Source organism: Myotis nattereri (genome assembly GCF_964212035.1).
Source record: "Myotis nattereri genome assembly, chromosome: 16".
In the NCBI taxonomy this organism is placed as follows: Eukaryota; Metazoa; Chordata; class Mammalia; order Chiroptera; family Vespertilionidae; genus Myotis; species Myotis nattereri.
This window is the reverse complement of record NC_138091.1, coordinates 52,015,819-52,040,995: the sequence shown is the minus strand read 5'-3', so window position 1 is coordinate 52,040,995 and position 25,177 is coordinate 52,015,819. Positions and strand designations below refer to the sequence as shown.

Sequence of the window (25,177 nt, the reverse complement as noted above, 5' to 3'; positions counted from 1 at the left end):
GGCTTATCTGGACCTTCCACATTTTTCTATTTTACCGGCACAGACTCCTTCAAGGCCTTGGGGAATGGAGTGGGATCCTCTTTCCTGCGGCTGTTTTTCAGCCACGTGTGGATTCCGCACTTTTGTTCGCTGCTGGAGCCCCTTCTCTGGCCATTCCGTGGAGAGTGGCCCCAGGTTTGCAGCCAGAGGGCTGTTTTTTGTTTTGTTTTCTATTGATTTCAGAGAGGAAGGGAGAGGGAGAGATAGAAACATCAATGATGAGAGAGAATCATTCATTGGCTGCTCTTGCACACCCCCTATGGGGGATCAAGCCGCAACCCAAGCATGTGCCCTGACCCGGAATCGACCTGTGACCTCCTAGTTCATAGGTCAATGCTCAACCACTGAGCCACACCAGCCGGGCTAGACGGCTCTTTCTAAAATGCAAATCAGACCCAAAGCTGAAAGGCTGCTTCTTCAGTGACTCCCAAGGCCTCAGGTTCAAGGCCCTTCCCTAGCCAGCTCCCAGCCCCATGCGCCTCTCTCAGCAGCAGGCTTGCCCGAGAACCAGGAGTGGCCTCCCCCGGGGACCGGGCTGCTTCTGCTGGGAACAGGGTCCCCTACCGCCGTGGCAACGCTCTGCCTGTCCGCCGCTCTGTCTCACTCCGTCCTCCCAGGGACCTTTCCTTGTCACCCAGGCCGGCGGGAGGGAGCGGAGTGGTCTGGTGGCAGCTCTGCACACACCTCCATCTCCCACACTGTGTGGTGTAACTGCCCACCGAACGGTTACTTTCTGCTCTTAGTTTCCTATTGTTGCTACGAAGCTACTAGCTTCGAGCAGCAGGCATTTCTTATCTCCCGGTTCTGGGGGTCAGAAGGCCGGAATGGCTCTCACGGACCCAGATCGGGGTGTCAGCGGGTCTGCCCTCCCGGTTCTAGGGCAGAGCTCACGCCCTTACCCCTCCAGCTTTTAGAGGCCACTCGCTTTCCTTGGCTCATGGTCCCACCCTCCATCTTCAAAGCCAGGAGGGTAGCATATTGGAATCTTCAGATTTTTTCCCTCTCTCTCTCTCCCTCTGGGGCACCAAGAGCAATGGAGAGGGCAGGACACACTGGCTCATTGCTCCTGGGGCTGAGCGGCAGCAGCTGTGGGCCACTGGGGCTCCTCCTGCCCCCCACCCCCTCCCAACACCATGGTACCCAGCTGCCAGGCCCATCCCTAGTGGACGTAGGGCAGCCCCCTCAATAGCATCCCAACAGCCTGGAACCCCTGTCCACAGCTCCTGAGGAACAACCAACTTGAAGGAGGGGAGGCGTCAGGGACCTGGGGCAGGACACCTGGGGCCTTGAGCACAGGCCACACCCGGTCTGGGTGCCTCACAGCACAGTCCTCCTGGGAGGAAGGACTGCTCCCTGGTGTCCTACCGCCACTTAGCAACAGGATTTGAACCGGGCCTGGCCGATGCCACCCTTTCAGGGTGCCCGAGTGGGGAGTGAGGTGGATGCACAGAGACTGGAAAGGAGGGTGAGGCCCCATTCTGCCCAGCAAAGCACTGGCCGGGGTTGATGAAGGCCGGGAGGCTGGGCACAGTGGCCTCTGCCAGTTCCCGGTGGCCGGAGGAGTCTAGGGCTCCCGCACCCCTGCTTTCCAGAGCAGCTCGTGTATGAAGGGAAGGGGGCCGGTGATGACTCAGGAAACCTGCAGCTGGAGGTGGATGCCAGGCTCATGATGATGGTGATTAAAACTGACACCACCGTGTGCATAGCGATCCACACCTGCACTCGGCAGCCACCAGGTCATTAATCAGCGAAGACATCGGGCTGGGATGAGCTCCGGGCTGGGATGAGCTCGGCACAGAAGAGCAGATTGTGAGGGTCCAGAGGGGACGCCCTGGAGCCCTCCTCCAAGGCATTGCCAGACAGTGGGCGCCGGCTCACCTGGGAGCCTGAGGTGGTCATATACTAGTAAACAGGGGAAGGGGGTACAGCCCCCCAGGTCTGTGGGGTGGGAGACCAGGGCACCTCCCAGTGGACACCAATCAGCTGAGGGACCCTGGCAGTCACCCAGCTTCTCTGTGTCTCTATTTGCTGATCTGTAAAAGGGGCCAGGTCCTCTGGAACTGAGTCGTTTCCCGGGGCTGCCCACAACGGTGGTGGCTCAAAACCACAGACATTGATTGTCTCACAGTTCTGCAGGCCCGAGGTCCGGGATCAGGGTGTGGGCAGGGTTCGTTCCTTCTGGAACCTCTGAGAGAGAAGCCGGCCCAGGCCGCCCTCCTGGCTTCCGCGCTGGCCGGCCTTCCTTGGCCTCCCGCGGTCAGCGGCTGACCCGCCTCCTCCTGGAACCGTGGGCTTTTTCTCTCGGCCTCTGCTGGGTGTCTCACCTCTCCCTCTGTCCTCTGTCTAGGACTCGCCCTAATTCCAGGGTGATCTCACCTGGAGATCCTTAACTACATCTGCAAAGACCCAACTGCCAAATAAGGTCACGTTCAGACCGGGGTGGGGATTGGACTCTCTCTTTTGGGGGGGGGGGATGGGGGTGGTGAGAACAATTCAACCCACGACAGAAGGCATTCATTTTGCAGAAGCAAAACCCAGGAATGTCATTCTCAGGACGCACCCTCGGGAGGAGGGCATCCATCGTGAGGCTTCCTCCCCACACCTGGCCAGGCACAGAGGGGGGACGGGGGTCGGGCGGAGGCGAGACCTTGACCAGAGGAGGGAGGATGCTGCGGAGAGTGCCCCTCAGCCCTCACGGTGAAGGCTCTGGCCAGCAGGCTGGGAGGACCTCAGCTACCTCGCCAGGGCTGGATGACTAGCTGTCACCCCCTAAGTACCCGCTGCCCCTGCCTCTGTCCACAGATCTTCCCCAGGGGGCTGAGTGGTGCTCTCCCAGCTTTTTCCAGTCCCTCCACTGGCTTCCCTCTTGATAAAAACCGAGTCCTCCAAGGCACTCCCGGCCCCGGTCCTGCTCACTTCTCCAGTCTCTTCCCCATCATGGCCTTTCTCTAAACCCTTGACTGTCCCCTCAGCCTGCGTGTTGCTGCATGGCCCAGTGCCTGGTAGAGCGGGCCCCTGGTCTGAAATGTTCTCTCCCATTGTCATCAGACTCTCCCCCGAGAGCCCTCCCTGCCACCCCTCTCTGCCCCTGCTTGGTGGCCCCCCTTACCAAGATCACACTGTCGCCAACCACCCCCTTGTATAACTGCTGCTGAGTGTGCCCCCTTGACTGGGTGGCCCCCGAGAGGCAGGGACACAGTCCTTTGTTTGGGGGTCCCCGGTCCCTGGTACAGAGAGAGGCTCCCCGGGTGTTCACAGAAGGAAATCATCAAGAGACGTGGGTTTTGCCCGGCTGGCGTGGCTTGGTGGTTGAGCATCAACCTATGAACCAGGAGGTCACAGTTCAGTTCCCGGTCAGGGCGCATGCCCAGGCTGTGGGCTCGATCCCAGTGAGGGGCCGTGCAGGAGGCAGCCCACCAGTGATGCTCTCTCATCATTGATGTTTCTATTTCTCTCTCCCCCTCTCCCTTCCTCTCTGAAATCAATAAGAATATATATTTTTAAAAAGAGATGTGATTTGAATTCCATTATTGCCACCCCCCATCCAGGTGCCCTTGGCTTTGCTGGGTCTCCCTTTCCTCCCCTGCCTGCCTGCCTGCCTGCCTGCCTGCCTGCCAGGTGGGCGCGGGCCTTAGAGGAGCCCGTGTTGGCTGATGAGCGTCTTCCTGGACTAATCAGGGCCCACAAATAGGGCATCTCTCCAGGGACCCCCGCCCGCGGCCCCCAGCTCTGCCCTCGGCTGTCCTGGGAATGTGGCTGGAGGGAGGCCCACGCTTCCGGAAACTCTGGCTCCCCTCCCTGCCCTCCCGGCTCCCTGGCCTCGGGTGTACCTCTCCAGCTATTTTCCTTTCGGATCAGAGTTCCCAAGAACAACAAACCAGGAGCACAGGCCCGGGAGCCAGGAGCCAGCAGGCTCCTTCTTGTTGGCCCAGCTGCGGGCCTGCAGGGGCTCGAAGGAGGGCATCGGGTTCTGTGGGCATGGGCTCCCATAGACTCAAACACCAGCTCCAGTTAGAGGGAAGCCAATGAGGGGGCCTGCGCCGGGGGAGGGGCGGGGAGGCCTGTCCCAGTTAGAGCCCCACAAAGCTCCTTTGAAAGCAAGTTCAGATGTCCCCAGGCCAGGGGGCAGGGGAGGGGGGTGGTTAATAATAATAAAACAACATTTGCATAGAGATTTCGGGTACAAAGCACTTTCTCAGGGGCGGGGAGGCGCCGGGGTGGCCCTGCCGAGTGCTGGCGGGGAGGCCAAGGGAGCCTGGATGGGCCCCATCCCCCGCCCAGCGTGCGGTTGTGCGCGAGGCAGCGAGGCTAACAAAGCACCATTCATCCAACTTTTTCCGATTCCTCCGAGTTTCAGCGTCGCTTCCCGCTCTCCCAGGAAGAGCTCACCGGGGCCTGTCACTCAGGGCAGAAAGGGGGTGTCAGGAGTCCCGGAGGCAGGGCTTGGCTGGGGCCCGAGGGGAGGGAGGGGGAGGCAGGGGGGCCCCGTCCCTCTGCGCCCCCCGCCCCGCCCCGCCCCCACACCCTCTGGCTCCCCAGCGCCTGCCAATCCGAGCAGCCTGGCTGTGGTTGGCTCGCGCAGCTCCTCTGGCCAACCTGGGCCACGTCTTCATGTTGGAAGTATGAGCTCAGGTTTGGGAAGGTGGGTGCATATGCTGTGTGTGGGTTTGGGAACAAGCAGAGATGAGTGCGTGGGGCTCTGCGATCCCTCCCCCAGCTCACACAGTGTGGGGTGAGGGGCCCTGGGGCGGCTGCACCTGCAGGGGGGCGGGAGGGGGAGACGCACAGCTGGGCCAGCCTGTAGCCTGGCAGCCACCTGGCCCCTGATCAGACCCTGGCCCTTTAAGGGCCCCAGAGCTTTATAGGGTGCACCTGCAGGGGCTCCGGCAGTTGCTAGCAGCCCCAGCAGGAGATGGAAGATGGAAGAGGTCATTGCGGGGCTGGAGCGGTTCACCTTCACCTTGGAGAAGGACGTAGAGATGCAAAAGGGCATCGAACCCCTGCCTTTCCAGGGCATGGACAGTGAGTGAGGAGGGCGCCAGCCGTCCCTCCCTCTCCCCCTCCTCCGCCCTGCTGCTCCGCAGGCCTCTCTGCTCAGCATCTGCTGGGCAGCTCCTGCTCTGCTGCTCCCCGGGGGGCTGAGCTGGGGCCCACAGCCTGGGATTGCCAGCGTAGCCCCTCTCTTCCCAGGGTCTGGGGCCTCCCCTCCTACATCCTGCGTGGGGTTCCCTGGAAAATAGGGCTGGCTTCCCGGCTCCCAGGCTGGCCTCAGGCCCCTCCGTTGCAGACTCGGGGGCTCAGGTGTTGAGGTTCGGAGGCTGGTTCTAGGGGCCAGCATCCAAAGGCAGGACTGGGGGAGGAGGGTCTTTGGGGAGGTTGCTGACGGAGGAAGGGCCCTCTGGGGAAGCTGCCGCCTCTGTTTCCTTCCCCCCTTCTAGAGTCGAGCTCAGCTGTGTGCAACTTCTACGCGAAGGGGCTGTGTGAGAAAGGTGGGTCGGCAGGTGGGCCGCGTCCAGGCCACTCTGGGCTCAGCGTAGCCTCGAAGAGGGTGTTGAATTCGCACCTGGGGAGGGGAAGTCGGGATGGGGTAGAATATTTTTGTTTTTAATCCTCACACGATGTTATTTTTACCATTGACTTTTAAAAATATTTATATATTTTATTGATTTTTTTTTTTTTTTTTACAGAGAGGAAGGGAGAGGGATAGAGAGTTAGAAACATGGATGAGAGAGAAACATCAATCAGCTGCCTCCTGCACACTCCCTACTGGGGATGTGCCCGCAACCAAGGTACATGCCCTTGACCAGAATCGAACCTGGGACCCTTGAGTCCGAAGGCTGACGCTCTATCCACTGAGCCAAATCGGTTAGGGCGACTTTTTTTTTTTCTTTGAGAGTGGAAGGGAGAGAGAAAGGGGGAGGAGAGAGAGAGAGAGAGATGAGAGACACATCGATTGGTTGCCTCCTGCATGGGCCTGACCACGCTGGTCCTCTGAAGCCGTGTGGGGCCGCCCAGCTGTTCCAGATGCAGGAGACCAGGCCCCGTAGAAATGTGGGGCCTGGGGTGTCCCTCCTGCTGATGGAACAGCGGCTGATGACGGCGACAGAGCTGAATCTCACGTTCCCGCTTCCTTCCTTCCTCGCGGAGCTGGCTCCGACGTCATCCTCACGCTAGGTCTCTAGAATCAGGAGGCATAATTTTTTTTAACACATGAACCCAATAGGCCCTTAATGAGCCCGGACTATGTGACAGGGACTGTGCTGTGGGGGGCGGGGGGCAGGCCTGGGGACCATGCCTCTGCTCTCTGGTGGGAGCCCCACTGTGAGCCTGGAGGAGAGGGGGTGTCCCGACAGCTGGGGGCTTCCTGGGTTTGACGGGCACCACACCAGGCAGAGAGGAAAGTCCGGGCAAAGGTGTGGCCGTGGGCACAGCCATCTCTTCGGACCATAGCAGGTCCCCCCCTGTTGCCTCTGGCCCCCATTTCTAGCCACCGCCAGGGTCCAGGGGAGGGGATTAGAGGGGGCAGCTGGGTCTACGCCCAGGGGTGAGAGGGCCTCGGCTGGGGGTGGCGGGGGCTCCCAGCTGGGCGCTCTGGTCCCCAGGGAGGCTGTGCCCGTTCCGGCACGACCACGGGGAGAAGACGGTGGTGTGCAAGCACTGGCTCCGCGGGCTGTGCAAGAAGGGCGACCAGTGCCGGTTCCTGCACCAGTACGACCTCTCCCGGATGCCCGAGTGCTACTTCTTCTCCAAGTTCGGTGAGGCCCCCTGGCTCCTGCCCGGTCCCCGGCGATGGCGGCGGCGGCGGCTGCGGGATGGGATGCTTGGGAGGGACCCCAAAGGAGGCCTCGCGTGTCTCAGGGGGCAGGTCAGGCCTGTCTGAGCCTCAGACGCCTGCCTCTCCGCCGACGCCCTCGAGAAAGTGGAACTGAACTCTGGTCCTGGGTTATCTGCCCCTGCCAGGCTGGGGCACGCACTCCCCTCCAAGGGAAGAAGAGGGCGTGGCTGGATCAAAGGCCGAGCCGTTTCCCTCCGCAGCCCTGGCTAAGTCACTCCCAGACTCACTGTCCGGAAACGGCTCGAATGGGCCATCTCTCGGTCCGGGGTTTGGGAAGGGGGGACCAGGCCAGTGGTTCCCCAGCAGCAGGCACGTGGGGGCCCCGTTCCCATGCTCGCCACTCCCACCAAGCACTTGTCCCTTGACCTGCACCAGCGTATAATTTTCCAACTGCTTCGCTATTTTAAACTCGCACTTTAGAAGAAAACTGTATATTCTTCCATAAATGGAAAGCTAGCATCACTCGTTGGCAATAAAAGGTAACTGGACACAAACAACCCTGGGGCTCAGAAGCGGAGCCCCTGAAATTATCTTGTGGGGTCAGGTCTGGGCCTCAAGTCCTCCTGTTGTCATCCAAGGGGCTGCAGGGGCAGGACCCACACCACTTCCTGCCTCATGTAGGCGTGGACTCTGAATATTTCCTTCTCCCGAGAGTTCTACAGCTCCGTGCTTTCCAGAACAGGAGCCTTAAGGATGGTCTAGTCCAGTGGTGTTGGAAGTGTGTTCTGAAGAGTGACCTGGAGGAGGGAGAGCTGTGACAGCCTCCGGGGGTGCCTCTGACGGTGGCTGTGGCTTTGAAACTGAGCCAGCACTGGGGGCAGGTGGGGAGGTCCTGCAAGAGCTCCTCCCAGGCCCAATCCGTTTCCTGCCTGGTCCTCGGAGCTGAGAGCTGTGGCAGTTGACGAGGGCTGCCCGCACATGTCCCTTCAGGACAAAGTGGATCTGGGGTCTGGCTCCCCTCAGTCATTGTGTAAACCTCTTTCCTTTTGAAGTACCACTACTGACTCCTTCAGTAACCCTGGTTTTCTTTTGGGGATACTGTGCTGGACATGGATGCAGGAATGGGACCAGGTCCCCTTCTGCGCGTGTAAACCCAGGATTGCAATACCACGTAATGTATGTTTTTGCTCTTGGAGTAAATGAATGAATGTCTCTTTCTAATCGCATGCCCAAGTAATTTTCATTCTTGTTGGAAGTAAGTCGTTTTGTTTTTAAAGAGATTGTTGGGGCGTGTGGGAGTGGGGAGGGGTGAGGAAATCCGTGGTCTTCTGACCCTGTTCCTGGCTGTGCCCATCAAAAAGGTACCCGGGTGTCTCTGGAGAGTGAGGTGCGGGCGCCACCTGCTGGCCATGAGAGGAATGCAGCGTCGTGCATCCAGGGCAGAAAGGCAACCCCAGTGCAGAGGGTGACTTCCCGCTGTCTCCATCTATCCGGTGTTCACCAGCCCCTGCAGGGGGTTGGGGGCGGGGGAAGATGTCACTTGGATGCCTTAGAAGGCCCAGCCCGAGTCAGATGCACGCTGGCGATGAGACAGCTAACCCCCTTATGATGTGAGGAGCCTGTGAAAATGGACATCCCATCTGCCCTGTCTGGTCACTGGCATCTTCGCTTGTGAAAGGAGAGGGCTGGGCAAGAACAGAGGCTCCGGCCTCTGAGGGGCCAGTGGGTTCTCCTTCAGGTGAGCCCTTGCCCTGCAGAAGCCCAGGGTACGAAACAGGTCTCTCTGAGCAGTTTGAAAACCAATGAAATAGGCACCTCGGAGCACCTTTCAGCGCCGAAAGGCAGAGTTGTAGGCCTTTAAGGGGGATGAACTGGGAATCCCCTGCCCCTGTTCCCTTCCCCCTCCCCCCGTGGTGCCTTCAGAGCCCCCGGGTCACTAAGAGACATCTAAGAGTGTCCTCACCGGTGACTCTTGAGTAGTGTGTCCCACTCCGGGGAGCCAGGTGTGTGTGTGGGGGGCCTTGGTCTCACCCACAATCTCCATCCCTGGGCCAACTCTGAGGCAGGCTGTGTTCTTGGCAATTTCACCACAAAGAGCTGCACCCGACTCAGGGCGTGTCATCTCACTGCGGAGAGGAACAGTGGCCTTGGTCACAGTGCGTGGCCGTGTCTCCTTCAATATCTTATGTCGTCTTGGGTCTTTAGCTGCCAGCCCCGGGTTCCACCTTGCCTGCTTCCTGCCTCCCTGATGGCGTCTAACTGCCTTCAGTCCTGTCCCCCCCTCCTGGGTACCGGGCCTGCCCCACCCAACCACTCCAAGTGTGTGCCACCACCCCAAACCCTGCTTAGCAAATGCTGTTGGGGTCCGCCCTTGGTAGAGTGCAGGGAGGATTAGAAACACCTCCCTGTCTTCAAAGCTGCTGACGACCGGAGGGAAGGCAAAGGGCTTCTATTCGAGGGGCAAAGTCAATGTTGTGTGTGTGTGGGAGGGCAGGGGGGGCAGAGGTAACCGTGACCATGAGCCCGCTTGTCTAGAGATCGCTGGGGTTTTCAGGTGAGTGCAGCAACAAGGAATGCTACTTTCTTCACATGAAGACAGCTTCCGAGGCCCAGGCCTGTCCTTCGTACGACCAGGGTTTCTGCAAAGACGGTGAGGCCCCGACAGAGGGAGCAACGGGGATGTGGGGGGCCAGGTGGGCGGTCGTCCGGCAGGGAGGTGGCATGTTGGGGTGAGGTCCACCCCTGCGTTGGAATCACAGCAGATGTCGTTTCCATGGTTCTCAGCTCGCTCCCAGGAGAACCGTCACACTGTGACGCGTGGGCTGGTGTGGGCTGGCGGGCTTCTTGGAGCAGGTGTGGGTGCAATCCCAATGGCTTTGGGGTGTGTCGGCTGCACAACCTTGAACTGCTTGCTTCCTCACTTGTGGAAACAGGAGACGGCTCCATCCTAGGGTCGCCGGGCCGCTCCCAATGGGGACCCCACGGGGAGCCCTTGGCATAGGGTCGGGCCTGTAGGGCACTCGGTTCACCTACCTGGGGGTATCCTGTCACTTAAGCACGTTCCACCTGCCCCATTACAGTCAGCCACTGAGGGGACAGGGACTGCAGCAGGGTCCCTGCTGAGCATCCTATGCCTTCAGGTATGTTGCTGAGTTCTGGGCAGGGTTGCTTTGGGGGGGCGGTGCATTGCAGAGAAGGGGCGCCGATGGCGGGTGAGCCTTGCCTCAGCTGCGCCTCCCATGGCTAAAGGAATACGAGACGGCAAATGACCGTCTGCATCCTTCAAGACAGCGTGTTGGGGACACTTCCGACCCTCCACCTTCCGGGGTCCCCTTCCCATCTGTCGCGGGGCGAGGAGCAGGTGCTCAGGGCGGTACGGACAGGGCAGGCAGTCGTACACCCATGGCGTGACTGCGGTGACCATCCCTGGCCTGCGTTCCTCCTTTGCTAACACAGATGCTTCCGGCCGTGTCTCTGCCCGGCAGGTCCCCTGTGTAAATCCCGCCACGTCAAGAGGGTCATGTGCACGAACTACTTCGTTGGCTTCTGCCCGCTGGGACCCGAGTGCCAGTACGCACAGTGAGTGTGATCCCCGGTGCTGGGCCCGCCCTCTGGCTTCCGACCTGGATCCTTCCGTAGCTCCCGACCCAGGTGGGGAATGAAGTGCCCGGCAGCATCTGCCCAGTGTTTTCCCTGCATTGCTCCCTGGACACCCACCCCTCCCTCGGCCACACTGAACCCTGCCCCGGGCTGTTCATGTATGTGCATGCCGGGGACGGGCATGTGGCTCTTCACAGACTGTTCTAGAAACAAGGGTAGGAATGATGCTGGGAGGGCCTGAACTCTCTGCAGCCCTCCCTCCGTCCCCGGGAGGGTCTGGGCTCCTTCCTGGGTCCTCACATGGACGGTGCCTCACGTTAGAGCAGGCGATGGTGAGCGGCCCGGCTGTAATGCCTCTCTCTGCTTCCTCAGCCCCAAGATGGTCCCTTTATTCAACCCAACGCCCCGAGGTGAGTGCGGGCAGGAAGGGCTGTGTCTCACGCCGGTTCCTCACTGGGCCCGGGGACCTTGAGTCCCCAGACTGCCTGTCCCCACTGCCCTCGCTCACGCCGTCCGCCGTCCCCGTCCTGGGGAAGGCACACACCTCTGCATGGGTGGCACATACGTGTGGCGGTTCCTCCCAGGCCCCTCCAGCTCTGTAACCTCTGCTTCAGGTGGGACTGGTCAGCTCTCAGCCCTGAGGCCTCCCCTCCCCCGTCCCCTCCGCTCCTCACACGGGCGGGCGTGGTGTTAAAGGGCAGGGGCCAGTCACTGTGCTTCAGGGCCTGGTGGCGTGGGGTCCCTGTGGGAACAGCGCTTCCTATGGACGCCAGGTGCGGTTGACGGCCTCCAGGAGGGTCAGTAAACCATGGCCCGCGGGCCAAGTCTGCTCCCCCTCCCCTTCCTGGTTTTCGGGCAGCCTGGACGGAGGAATGATTGCTGCTGAGCTCCTGTTCACTAGCTGGCCAGGCTGGGATGGCAATGGGCGGGGGGAGGGCGCCCCCTGCTGGTTCTGAGTGGCATCTCCCCTAGAAGGTGGGGCATTCATAAGCCCATTTCTAATTTTGGTCAAATGTTGTGTTTTCAGCAGTGAGAATGGTAAATAAAGGCATTTCAAAGCCTGGCTTCTGCCTGAACGCCTGGCCGGGGCCGCACCCTTGGTGAGAAGGGGCTGCGTCTGCACAGAGGAATGTCTGCAGGAGCTCTTTGTACCGTACTCTCCTGCGTCCCCTGTATCTGCAGCTCACCTGGCCGTGGGGCTCAGCACCTCCCGCTTCTATCCGGCCACCTCGAAAGGCCCCTTTCCGAATGGGGTGCCTGCTTCTCCCCCTTCCATGGCACCTCAGGAGCAGCTGCTCTCCTACTGCCTGGGGGCCAGGGCGCAGGAGCAGGGCCCTTCAGCAGGATGGGGGGGGGGGGTTGTTTTCTGTCCAGGGTTGAGGGCGGGTGATTAGCTGCATCATGTGTGACTCCTCTCCTGCCAGATAAGAAAGCCGCACCAGGGCTTGGGAGTGGGAGGGGAGGAAGGGGGACAATGGTACCCCGAAGGTATGACAGGGACGTGGCAACCACCTAATCTTGTTCTTGCTGCCAGACATATTTCTTTAAAAGGCTAGTAAGGCCAGGACTGGTTTGTCTCAGTGGACAGAACGTCAGCCCGTGGATTGAAGGGTCCCGGGTTCGATTCCGGCCAAGGGCATGTACCTTGGTTGCAGGCTCGATCCCCAGTAGGGGGCGTGCAGGAGGCAGCTGATCAGTTTCTCTCTCATCGATGTTTCTAACTCTGGATTCCTCTCTCCTCCTCTCTATAAAAATCAATAAAATATATATTAAAAAAAGGCTAGTAAGTTTCCATGTCTTACTTTGCTGCCTACAAGTCCTCTGGAGTTATTTGTGTACAGTGTCCGTAGGACTTGGGGGGCAGAGTGGGCAGGCAGCACCTGGGTTTCTCTTTCGCTGTCCTCTGGTTTATCAGGACATCATGCTTCCTCACACCTTCATGCGATGCCTCTAACTGTCCTGAACTCTGACCTCTCTGTTCTGCCGGTCAGTCCCGTCAGGGTGAGAGGTAAGGGCAGACCCTCGCCCTCCTCCCACATCCGACTTCCTGGCCTGAATCTCCAGGCCTGTTTAGGGCCTGAAGTGGGGCTTCACTGATGAGCAGAAGCCACCAGGTTCCATGGAGCCAGCTTTCTCCTCTGGTTCCCTGGACAGCCTAGGGTTTTTCTTTTGGGGTCTGAATTGACAAAAACCAACGCCACTAACCTTTTCTCTTTCAGTGTGAAAAAATGGGCCACTCTGCCATCAACTGCACAGACTGAACAGGTGAGAGCTCTCCGAACGCAGCCCCTGGGCTGTCTGGGGAGCATGGGGCCTGCCGGCGAGGACCCCGTGCCCATTCTGTGGGCTTCTGTTCCCAGCGTTCCGAGAGCCCGCCGTGGCCTGAACAGGGTGCGGCGCCGAGGGGCCTGCTCAGGTCGGTTTACTTCCGCCCATCCTGCCAGTGAATGGGCTACGGAAGGTGCCACAGGACCGGAGGCAGGGGCTGTGGCAGGAAACAGGTGTGCAAGAGCGGAAGCTCAAGTACCCGGGAGCCAGTCGGGGCTGCGCGGGCAGGTTCTGTGCACGGGCCTCCACTGCTGCTGCCAACTGACAATTCACGCAAGCGGGCTCCTTAGCACGCAGCTGCATCCCTGCTGGCTCACGTCTAAGGCTGTCTTCATGCCTGCCTGTGCGGGGAAGTACCGAGAGGTAGATACATGAACAAGACAGGACGTGACATGGAACTAAAGTTTAAGGCTGTAGATGCCGACACCAAGGCACTGAATCTGCTGGGAGGAATGGGGGCGCTAAGCTGTGCCTTTTGGGGAAATGGAGGAAAGAGCTACTCCCTCTGTCCCATAATAATAGTAGCAGTTGATGAATGTAATTTGTCCCATAATAATAGTAGCAAAAGAAAATAAATATAGAACGCAACATTTATTATCAAAAAACTAGATTAAATGAAACAATAAATTAAAAATAGTACTCCTAATTTTTGAGTGTTCAGTTTCTGGATTTTTCAATAATTTCGTTACTGCATTTTAAACTTGTAGGTAGGATCCCTTGGCTGCGAAGCTTTGCTTTCCCTACGTGCGTGAGCTTAAAATTATTGGAGCCATCGTTCTTCATTGCTTCCAGCATAACTCGTTGAAGTGACAGAAACGTATTATCCAGTATTTTGGGGAGAAATATTATCAAAGGCTAATATGGTGCGTCTTCTGCTGAGAGGAATATGTCTAAGTTTTCCAAGTTTTTCTCCATAATCTTTGCATTTACGTCCAGTTTTATTGTTTCAAAGAATCAGCATTAGCATAAGATTCTCCTTGGCAATTATTTTCGGAAGCACGTTTCCAAATTCTTGATACGGTCATTCTGTTGCACTTAAATTGTTTTGCAGCTAACGTAATTGCACCTTTCTGCAACTTTTCCCTTTTTTTTGATGCATCAAGAACTGGACAATCACAACTCGATCTTTGCTTGAAAACTCTCTTTTTTTCATCTTACTTTTATAAAGGGTTGATATTCAACTGAAATAAAACAATTGATTTCGATCAGCAGATGAAATTAGAAAAAGTTATAATTCGTAATAATTAGATTAACCCAAAAATTGAAAGATGTGTCAAAACAAATGACAGATGTCATGACACATTGATTTTGATTGAAGGCTTTGCAATTTTGCGCTACAACATGACTTACAGCTGCATTCGCCAATCATTCCCGTTTAAATACTCACTTGCTACTATTATTATGGGACGGAGGGAGTACAGTGTAGGGCGTGTGGCAGGACTAGGCCTGCCCTTGGCAGGTGGAGACAGCTCCATACCTGCCAGAGCTGGAGCGAAAGGGTGAGGCAGCCTGAGAGAATGCTGGCCCTGGGAATCGGGTCTGGGAGGTCCAATGGCCAGCTCCTCCGGGGCTGCTCTGTGACAAGTATCACACAGTTATGTAGGCACCTTACCCTCCCAAGTCTCATTCGGAAAATGAGCACAGCAGCACCTGCCTCACGGGAGTGGAGAAAAGGAGAGCGTGCACTAAGGAGCCCGCACAGCACTTGGCTCTGACAGGGCGAGCGCCCAATGGCAGCTGCACTTTTGTGTGGGTTATGGTGGGGTCTCTCTTGCTTGGTTCAAGTTTAGAACCCGAACAGAATACACCAGCAGAGGCTTTAGAAGAGCTGCTGTTTTCACTCCTACTGTCCAACCTTGCTGGAATTAACAGGTGCCAGACTTCTAATCTCTGTAAAGTAGGACTTTTCAGTCTCGACCAGTGGATCTCAACCTTCTGGCACTTTAAATACAGTTCCTCATGTTGTGACCCAACCATAAAATTATTCTCGTTGCTAATTCGTAATTGCCATGTTGCTACTGTTATGAATTCTAATGTAAATATCTGATATGCAGGATGGTCTTAGGCGACCCCTATGAAAGGGTCGTTCGACCGCCAAAGGTGTCGTGACCCACAGGTTGAGAACCGCTGGTTTAGACCAAGGAGGCTCCAAGAAGGAGGTAACTTGCCCAAGGACACAGGTGAGGGTCTGGAAGAGGCAAATAATCAGAAGAGGAGGAGCATAGGGTGGAAGCAGGTATGGAGAGTAAGTAGGAAAATCTATAATTCAGGAAGAAATGGCAGACCAGGGGATGGAGATATATATATATATCTCTAGATATATATCTAGAGATATATATATATTATATATATATAGATAGATATTTATATATAAATATAAACACACACACACACACACACACACACACACACACACTAGAGGCCCGGTGTACAAAATTCATGCATGCACAGTTAGGGTCCCTAGGCCTGGCCAGCGTTCAGGTTCCCTGCTTCCTTCTTCCCTCGCTCCCTCAGTGCCCCGCCAATGCTGGTTGCCTGCCATGTTCTGTGCTGCCCCCTGGTGGTCAGCACACACCATAGCAAGCAATCGAACTCCCAGTCTCCCAGTGGAACTCCCAAGGGGACACTTTGCATATTAGCCTTTCATGTATATATATATAGAATACACACACACATATAAACATACTTTTTAGGTACAGGCATATCTATATGAGATATATAATCACCCCCTGTGCTAGAAAAGGGGCTGGAGAAAGTTATCTGTTTTGGATATTTATAGACACATTTTTCTATCTGTAAGTATCCAAGTTACTCTCTAGGGGCCGAAACAGAAGTCATAAAATTAGAAAACTGAATATTTTGATGGGGGAAGAGTCACGGAAAACCCATCAGCCCCAAACAACCCTAACAGAGTGAAAGGAATGTTCTTGAACAGGGACAGGGCAGGATTCATGCTTCCAGGACAAGAGGATAAACTGAAACCATTTGCTCACTGCTGTAGTCACTTAAGATGTACAAGAGGTGAGTCAACATTCTTCTCAGTGCACTATTTGCAGCAGCTTTACAAATACGTTAAGAACCTTTCACAGGCTCGCCAGCAACTCTGCACCCACCCTACTCTGCTTTTGTTTCTCAAACCTGCCCAGATCTGAGGGCCAAACCATTCCCGAGGGGACGGGCCAATGTATGCAGATTTTCTGTCGATGCAGCTATCTATACAGGCAGTCCTCGGGTTACGTCGTTTCGTGGTTACGTCACCATCTCCCATTTATTTATAAAAAAAAAAGTTCTGTCATTTCAATGTATGTACATATGTGCTTTATGTTTTTTATTATTTATTTACCACAAGTACAAGTCAGGAATCATTATCTGATTTCTTTTAAATTTTTTTCACTGTTTCACTTCATTACTGCTGTGTATGTGCTCCATGTGAGTGATGTCGGTGCTTATGTAGGTGGGTTCCGACTTATGGCGAAAATTGTGTTACGTCGCGCTGTAGGAACGAATCTCCGACGTAACCCGAGGACCTACTGTATATATAAAAGGCTAATATGCTAAGTGTCCAACCGTCCGGGTAATGATGTCACATAGCAACGCCCAGCTTCCTCTCCCTAGTGACTAGCCTCCCTGCAGTTTCTTCCGCCCAGAAACACGACTTGCTTTATAGGCAGGTGGAAACATTTCACACTTTAACCAAATGTCTGTGAAGCGTTTTCCCATGCCTCATCTCATTTGATCCTCACAGAGGTCCTGGAGTAGGTAGATATCAGAAAGCAGGACTAATTAACACATTGTATGCGGGAAACGTATTTATACGTTTTACGTTGACTGGTAGTAGAGCGCGGGACACGTATTAATACGTTTTTTATAGACTAGCGGTAGAATGCGGGTAATGTATAAATACGTTTATTTTTATACTTTTTTATTGCTCTAAAGGGATGCTATTATGAAGATATACGAATTCCAAAGGACAAAATTTGGGTCTCTAACACATACAATAGTGAATTATGTATGTACTTCCAGGTATAACAGTAATCAATCTATTCAACTGCAAAAATGGCCTGCGCCACCTGTTAGCGCGCGATAAAAACTACCCGCAAACAATGTGTTAAGCAAGTTGATTTTATATATATAAAAGGCTAAGTTGACTCACGCATGAGCAATACATATAAAGCTCTCGCTGGCGCCAATTGCACGTGTATTTCCATCTGTCATTGATCGTGAGTTTGGTCGACACTTCTATTATAGAGAAAGGGTGAATAGCGATATTAAATATTTCTTTCAATTAATTTCCTTTCAATGTGCACGAATTCGTGCATTGGGCCAGTAGTTATTCTATATCAGTATATATGTAGCTCAGCATCTAGTGTAGATGAATAGCAGTAATATGTCAAAGTGTAGAGAATTTTAGGCAGAGAGACTTAAAATGGAGATATTAGTCTTCACAGAAGATTGGGAAATCACTAAAAATTTAACGATAAACTTTGTCATCATCATGTCTCCTTGAATAACATCAGCCTTTATGAACAAACATACTGATTTTTCCCGGTAACTTCCAGTGACTTTTGAGAGCAAGCCAAAGAAATAGCCAGACAGAACCAGATCTGTCCACGTGTAAAAAAACATACTCCTAAATGACTGCTTTCCATTCAATAATTTATTCTTTCCCTCCCTCTTATGCCCCGACACAACTTGAACTTGTGAACCGTGCCTGCAGTCGTCTCCAGAGTCCTCTCCAGTGCACTCTCCGTGGAGCTCGGGTCAACGTTGCTTCCGCCAGCCAAGCTCTTTGGATAAACAGATAAACGTAAGGGTCTGGGAGGCCACTTGAATCGACTCTATCTCTCCTCTCTACAGATCATGCTGTTAAACTGAGATGTTTGGGAATTCTATTGGCTATTCATGTTAATGGTTACCTTGTACTTTTACACCAAAAGTTTTCATCTGAAAGTGTTGGGCCTCTTTTTTTTCTAAATTGTGGGAAAAATACTGGGCTCTTTTAATATCTTTCCATGTTTTTTTAAACTTTTAACTATAAACATGTTTTTATAAAATAATACATTAAAAAATAAGCAAAAGCCATCTTGAACTGAAAGAGAAATGGACCAAGCATTTGGCACAAGTGGAAGTGCCGACCCAGCGGGAAGTGCCTGTGACAGCTACAAGCTGGCGACTGACAGCTGTATCCTGTTTCTCCTTTCTTTGGGGGCAGAAAGCTGGTTTCAATCCTAAAAAAAAGTTCTTAGGTAGGAAATAAAAAGGCACCCCTGAGAAGAACCCCATCTTCCAGGGGCAAACAGATCTCCATAACAACCTTAACCGAGCACAAATGCAATTATATAAATCTAGTCACAAAGGCCACTGTAACCCAAACCTTTCACTAGAAAGAACCCAGCGCCTCAGGCACTAGCTCATCCAGCAGGGCACTCAGTGCCAAGCTGTAATGCTATAAAAAGCAGTGGAGGACCCCTGGGAGGTCCCTGTAACGGGATGTGACCTGTAATTGAGGCTAAAAATATCGAAAGGCTTACTCAGCTGCTTGAAACTCCAGCGACAACAAAGAATGAAGTATCCAGTGAAGAGCATCGTGACGCCACCCACTCCACTCTTCACGGTGGTGCTGCACTTGACCCAGCCTGTAAGACAGAAACGGGGATGCCGGGACCTGTGCCTGAGGCTCACCTGCGGGCTCTCCATTAGCTGGGGCGATGGAACTGACTCAAAGAATTTACATAGCACTCCTTATGTATGTAAACAGATGAAAAGGCTGAAGTCTAGAAGACCTCAGTTTTAAAAAATTGTTACTCTTGCTTCTGGGATTTTGGTTAAAATCCTTACTGAGGAGGAGACTAATACCTCTGATTGGTTAACCTAGGTTTAGAGCCCTCCTGGTTTTGGGACAGTCAATGTGGGCAAGGGAGACATGTGTAGGTGGCAGAGAGGCGGGGTAGGCATTAAAAACCGAAAGCTGTTCAATAAATGGCAGCTACTACTTTATTAACTTTGGTGCTTTTGATGACGTCAGACTCCAGAATGAAAGCAAACAGCGGAGCAGGAAGACAGCACATTTCTCTTTCTTTAGCCGTGCGTTACGTAACAGTCACGGCTGAAGTAGAAATTCTCCCAAAGCTTGGAACCAGCAACAGAACCCAACACGTGACGACTGCGCCTCACCTTTGTGAACAGCTCCCAAGAGCCGCATTAGAGACACGTTGGAGGTGGTAAGCCTGGCCGGGGGTTCCCAACTCCACAGAGCAGTCGAACTTCTTTCCAACAAAGGAACTGCGGTCCCAAACAGAAGTCACAGTGATAGTTCATCTGAATTCACCCTCTTCCCCAACACTCAGTACCCAAGGCTTCTGGGTAGGCCTCCGGAAAAGCATGTCCTAAAGAGGTGCGTGGGGCTGCAGCCACACTAAGTGCTCCAAGTCACAGCAGCCCCTCAGTCAGAAAAAGGCTCCCTTCGACCTGATGCATCTTCTGCCCAGATGGCCTATGTGTATGTGCTGAATGAAACAAATTGCTCTTATTTTCTATCTTCTGCCAAAACATCTGAGCAAAAGGAACTTACAAATTCTATTTTCTTCAAGGCCAGGAAAACTAATTTTTGTAGTAAATCCATGAAAACCCGTTCCTGAACCTCAAAAGATGGCTCCTGTTGTTGAATTCATAAGCCAAATTCTTACTCCTGACTTACTAAAACTCTGTGGCATCCTCAGAACTACCACTCTGCGTTGGGACCTCCTAGCCTCGGCCGCCAAAATATACCCATTTTCCATCAGGTCTGAGAGCTTTAGGTTCCACCTGTGCCATCAAAATGACAAGGTAGTCTCTTATGCCTCTCAAGGCCCTGGGTACCTTTTCCTCCGGTGGAATCATTTTACCTAGGTTCACGCAGGTATCCTGTGTGGAAGGACTAACTGCGCGTACAGGTTTCCCTATGCAGGAAAGCGGATCTGATACCATTTCAAAGCCCAATGTCCAACAGAAGAAACACTGCCTGGAAAAGCTTGGCAAAGACCATCAACCGAAACTTGATGCTGGGCAAGTTATTTCCTCTCTGGAACTCAGTTTCCTGTCTATAAAAGGGGTTAAGACCACTCTCCCAGGACTGGTAGACATGCAGGCATTATAGCTGACATAGAGTAAACTCAGTAATTGTTAGCTCACGGGCCCCGCCTGTAGCAAAGAAATGAGTTGGCTTCCTGAGATCAAGGCCAAATGGTCTACCAAAGGTCTTGCCTGAGCAAGGGAATACAGTTCACACTGCTGCAAAGATTCCATGAAAATTCAATTTTAACTTGCAGTCACTGGAGGTAGCCAGTGTCTGGTAAAATAACAAAGCTGAGGAGCCACACTGCCTTTTACTTCTTGTTGATTTGGATGGCCTTGCTGAAGTCCTTGGCCAACTGAGGAATCCGGTCCTGACTGAGATCCTAGGGTCTCTTTCAGTGGCAGCATTAAACTCTGAACATTAGTTGTGAAATTAAATTCTAGTTTCTCAATTTAGAACTAGAGGCCCTGGGATAGACACACATTGTCTGATAGAAATCAAACTAATCACTTATTATAGAGTGGCACCAGTAAGAGAACAAAACAGTTCTAACCACATTGTGGAGGAACTCCTTGTTGAAGGATTATATTTCTCCCCCATAGTTAATCGCACAAGCCTAGGGATTTGATGACGTGTTACTGTATCTCTTACCGTATTATTACTGTACTCTTGGGACCCATTCAAGTGAGTGTGTCATCTAATAACTTATATCAGCCACTGAGTGCCCCAAAGAGTAGCCTGAGGCAGTTTAAGGGCCATGGATGTACGAGTGAGATGGACCGGGATTTGAGTTGACTGCCATTTACCATGTGAAGATGTCGGAGGCTCAGATTCTTCACCTACTGAAGCGGGCGGGGCAGTGACATCACTTCAGAGTTCTTATGAGGTTATTAAGTGACATCATAATGCACTGTAGCTAACCTAGCACAATGACTGAGATGGTCACCACTGGACAAACACTGGTTCTTCCCTTTCTCTTAAGTGAAAAGGGGATGTTTCAAGGAAACCCCTTAGTGCTAGCAAAGGCAGAACGGAAGGAAACGAGTCCTACACGCCAGGACGGGGCTGAGACTACAACTTGGTGAAGAGACCTAGATGTTAGACTGCTTGTAGAAACCCAGTCACTGCTGAGGCAGTTGAAAAAAATGGAGCTTCAGCTAACACTCCTTACCTAATGTTCTTCCGTTTTAAAATCTTTAGAAAGGGATAATTTAAAATACAAAAGAAAATGCTTTTGAGACCAGATAAACTGGTGTTTAGTGAATATGTGGTCATTTATAGAATATACCAAAAAGAGTGGACGCTACAGTTAACTCTGCCTGTAGAAAACCTAAACAAGGGCAAAACCCCAAAGCCGCCTGATGAGGAAAATGAGACTTTCTTGGGTCCTATATTCTCTGTGGGCTACTTTTTCTAGTGCATGGACCTCCACACCTTTTTGGCAACACCCTCTATTCCTGGTACTGTTCTCCCAACCCTCCACACTTCCCCGGTATCTGCCTAGACTGGCGTGCCTCCCTGAACAGTTAGTTTTAATCCCATCCTGCCTCCAAATCCAAACATAGTGTCTGCTTGTACCTTCTTTGCTATTCTAGGTTCTCAGATGTTGCATCTAACCATAAACCTGGAACCTATTTTGTGACTGAAATCTGAACAGTGCTGCTTCTTCTTAGGTGGACTCTAAAGTCTTTATGCTTGAGTCTGTTCGGCTTGAATACCCACCCAATTTCTTCTACTGGCCATGTCCCTCCCCAGTGTAGAAATTCAACTATCCACATCACCAGCCAGCCTGGCTTTCAACTACTGGTGGAGGGGAAGGGAGAGGGATAAACCACTGTTACCCTTGGAGCAAGAAGTATATATATATATTCAAAGCAACCCTAAGTCCAGTGCACTTAAATGCCCAGGTAAAAATAAGCTAACTGGGGGAAAATATTAGTGTTATGAATCTCATTACTTCAAAAGGCACACAGTAGTTTGTATGAGCGGGATGGCCCTGGAAAATGAGCATATTTACCTTGTGACAGTCTTTCCCCCTGGGGACTGATGAGCTGAGGCTTCTGGGACATTGAATTCCAATACTGAGGCTTCCCTGGCAACACGCCTAGTCCAAGGTAACCGGGATAGAGCTCTGGAAACCACTCCAGCCCCAGGGAGCCATGAAGGGTCTTCCGGTCGGCAATTTCCATCTGCCCGGTGAAGAGGGTTTTGGAAGTACAATGCTGGGTTGAAGGTAAAGACGGTGGGCACTCAGGGTGTAAGGCTTGGGGCCCACAGCCAGATCTGGGCTCCAGAAAGGCTTGCCCCCCCCTTTCCATCAATGCCTTTCCATCAAGGGCTTGATTAGGATCGCAGGCTGCTGCTTTCTCTTCTTGCAGAAATTTTATAGCCAGAGACGCAAGACTTTGATTATGTGGCTGTGATATAGAAAGAACTTCATTGCAAATCGTCTGCCTTGGCATGAACAAATCTAAACTGGGACCTTCGCCTTGAGATTTCTTCTCTGTGGCTGGTGCATCCATACTGAAGTCCTCAGAGCTGCCGTTCCTGGAAGGGCGCGCCTGCATTTCCGTCACAGACACAGTTTCCTTTGTGTGTCCTTTGCTCCCACATGCCTCTACTCCAAGGTCAAGTCCTTTTCGCGGGTTGTCCTGGACTTGGACTTTACCTAAGGGGCTGACTTGAAAACCTAAAATTTGTGATTCCGTGTTCTTTTTCTCCTTCTCAGGGTCTTTAACATCAACATACATTACTGAGAGGTGGTCCCTGGCCTTGGGATCTCTCGCATCACTTGAATACGACGTTCTTTCTCTTTCACCTCCATAATTGAGCTTCATGGGAGAACTATGATAATCACCAGTCGGCATATCTAGTAATTTTACTAGAAGCTTCTGTTTTGAGGGATCAGTTGTGTCCAAGTTTAACGTAGCAGAAGTGGCTTGTGCATCGTTAGGTAAGGCTGAAGAATGTTTTCTATCTTGATTTGACAAAGAAGGTTCCATTGGGCCAAAAGGTAAAGATGCTTTAGTTTGTGACGGATAGCTTCTACTCTCCCCTGATTGAGGCAAATCTTTTGCCAGTTCCCTTTTAGGAGTAGCGTTCTTTAATGCATAAAACTGAGCCTTAGCTTCTTCCTTGAAAGTAATCTTTGGTTCAGGATTTTTTGCCATTGTGAGGGAGAGTTGAGTTTGATTTTTGGTGTCATCATCACTTGCCTTTGTATCACCTGCTCTTTCCAGACCAATAGCTGGTAGTGGAAGGGGCTCAGCAGTCCGTTCTGGTTTGTCCCTCATCAGCTTACTATTTCTTTTCTCACTCTTTGTCCCCAACTCTCTCTCTTTAGCTTTTGTCAGGTCTTTGATTGGACTTTTCCTTTTCTTAGCATGTGGGAGTGTAGCCTGCTCAGACTGACAAACATTTTGATCGGCAGGTATAGTTAGTTTTATCATCTTACAATGTGGCAAATGGGATTTTAATCGTTTAAAGGGCTTCTTACAGTAAGGACACACATCCATTCTGGTGGAATCTCACTCTCCTATACCTGAAAAAGGTACATATGAGATTATGGGGAGCACATAATTTGTAAATGCCAACATTTCATTTATTTCATACCTTTTAAATTCATTTGGTTAAAGATCATTTATCTAGGTTAAAGATAATTTTTTAAAGTTTGTTTCGATCTATTCTTTTTCTTATGAAGGTAGAAAACAGAAGACACAGGTTGCTTTTTAGAAAAGCATCCCCAGTTCCACTTAATTTACATTAGGAAGTCTTCTAGGAAGCAATCCTTGCAGAAGACAATCAAATCCACATCCCTGACTAGGAGGTAAGACCGACTTCCAACGAATGAATTAATGGTTAGTGGAAGGAAAAGATGTTCAAATAACAGTCAGAATTAAAGGTCTGCTACTGAAGGTTGTAGCCAGTCCACTGGGTATCACATGAGTGTAAAAAGAAAAAATTGTCAAAAACCCTTAAACACATCATTCAAGCAAATAATGGTGAAGAATAAAAAACTCAGGCCAGGATTTGAAGGTGGCTGATTATAGCAGTGGTTTCTAAAGTGAAATCTATGGAAGAACCACAGGTGCAAGGAGAAAATATTATAACTCCCATTGTCTAAGCATGAGAATCGAAGCTCTAACAACATTTAACATATCAGTAAGTTCCAGGGGGCAAGGACATGTGTAGTCTGCGCACAGCTGTGCTCTCAAAACCTCGCACTGAGCCTGGATGTGATACTCGCTCAGTGAAAACTTTCTCTGCACATAAACACACAAGTGTCATTATCAGGTGCTGCAAGTATGAATATCTTCTAACCCCTGGGTCAAAGCGCGAGCTTCCGAAACCGCTTACAAAATCAGGAAGTATAACCTTGGCCATTGCGTGCATCATCCAAGTAACCAACCCACCAGATGCCACGTGAAGTCAGGCAAAGCCGTTTCCTGTCGACAGACTTACAGTTGGAGGCAACCCCTTTGACAAGACGATGAAAGTTACGGGCCCTTTACTTACAAAAACACCCAAGTGAGGCCAGTCCCTGCGCCTTACTCCACCCTCACCCTTAACGTCGTTAGAACAATCTCTTTATCCACAGATGGGGACGTCTTACCGCGAGTTTACAACTGCTTTCTTACCCGAGCTGCTTTCCGTACGCGGGCGCTAATCCTGCGGTGGTCTCTCCCGGATCCCCATGCTTCCCGCTCGCCGATCCCGAGTTTAGCAGAATCAAATGAGGTTTCCACGTCAGCCTATGCAAGACACCATCAGAGAAGCCGGTCGGCTGAGCCGCAGGCAAACCCCCGGGTTACCAGTGGGGCAGTGCTCCTCCCGTGTTCGGGAAGCAGGGAGTTAAGACTTCCCCCGCCTCCCGGGCACCGGGACGATCTCAAGGTTACCCTAATCTTCGCCCTCACCGCCTGCGCTCTCCAGCGGACCTTTCCTTCCCCGTCCCGCCTCCCGGCGCCCTTACTGTTCGGAAAGCTGTCTGGCAGCTTCCAGCGGAGGGGGCGGGGACTGCCAGGCAGCTTCCAGGTCCGAGGCCGGCCTCCTCGCAGCCCTGGCCCGAGGCGCCGGAGCCGCTGGGACGCCGAAGGGGGCTCATTCTGCGGCTCCGGAAAGCCCTCCATCTGTTCCGCCACCCGATCGACACCCCTCGCGGCTCAGGATAGTCGCCCTGACATAGGCACCCAGCCGTCGAGACTCCCCTAGACCAGTGTCCTCACCTCCCAAGACCTTAAAGTCCTGGAAGCCCCCGCGACAAGACCCCCAGAGGATCCCACAAGCAGCTTCCCAACGCCCGGTTGCGTCTACATAACTGCCTGATGCTTCGCAGCTATTTTTAAAAAAATCATTACCTCACAGGGACCTAAACTCAAATA

At 52.6% G+C, this 25,177-nt stretch overlaps 2 protein-coding genes across 5 annotated transcripts; one reads left to right on the top strand and one right to left on the bottom strand.

Annotated features, from left to right (window-relative positions):
* Positions 1-4,958: 4,958 nt before the first annotated feature.
* CPSF4L (cleavage and polyadenylation specific factor 4 like) lies at positions 4,959-17,547 on the top strand (the record flags this gene model as incomplete). The annotated part of the gene is given in 8 exon segments (XM_081109276.1): positions 4,959-5,061; positions 5,478-5,528; positions 6,642-6,794; positions 9,369-9,464; positions 10,300-10,393; positions 12,634-12,679; positions 17,460-17,489; positions 17,491-17,547. Coding segments are annotated over 8 exon segments (630 nt in total).
* Positions 16,134-25,124, bottom strand: MTNAP1 (mitochondrial nucleoid associated protein 1). 4 transcript variants are annotated; one of them, XM_081109272.1, is made up of 6 exons: positions 25,022-25,124; positions 24,434-24,547; positions 21,814-23,337; positions 18,917-19,024; positions 18,274-18,378; positions 17,379-17,529 (listed from the first exon to the last, which is right to left on the bottom strand). In XM_081109272.1, exons 3-6 carry the CDS (start codon positions 23,309-23,311, stop codon positions 17,504-17,506), a joined length of 1,737 nt encoding a protein of 578 aa, XP_080965398.1. In that variant the 5' UTR covers positions 23,312-23,337; positions 24,434-24,547; positions 25,022-25,124; the 3' UTR covers positions 17,379-17,503. The 4 variants fall into 4 exon arrangements, with proteins under 4 accessions (XP_080965401.1, XP_080965400.1, XP_080965398.1 ...); XM_081109273.1 differs by having other exon boundaries at positions 24,769-25,057; XM_081109275.1 differs by lacking the exon at positions 18,917-19,024 and having other exon boundaries at positions 16,134-17,529.
* Between the last annotated feature and the right edge of the window lie 53 nt (positions 25,125-25,177).

What these genes read in the sequence shown, in the direction of transcription:
- MTNAP1 (XM_081109272.1), bottom strand. Translation starts at nt 23,311, where the DNA reads ATGGATGTGTGTCCTTACTGTAAGAAGCCCTTTAAACGATTAAAATCC. An exon ending in GGGGGAAAGACTGTCACAAG is followed by an intron (nt 19,025 to 21,813) that starts GTAAATATGCTC and finishes TTGGGACCGCAG; the next exon opens with TTCCTTTGTTGGAAAGAAGT. An exon ending in CTTGGGAGCTGTTCACAAAG is followed by an intron (nt 18,379 to 18,916) that starts GTGAGGCGCAGT and finishes TCTGTCTTACAG; the next exon opens with GCTGGGTCAAGTGCAGCACC.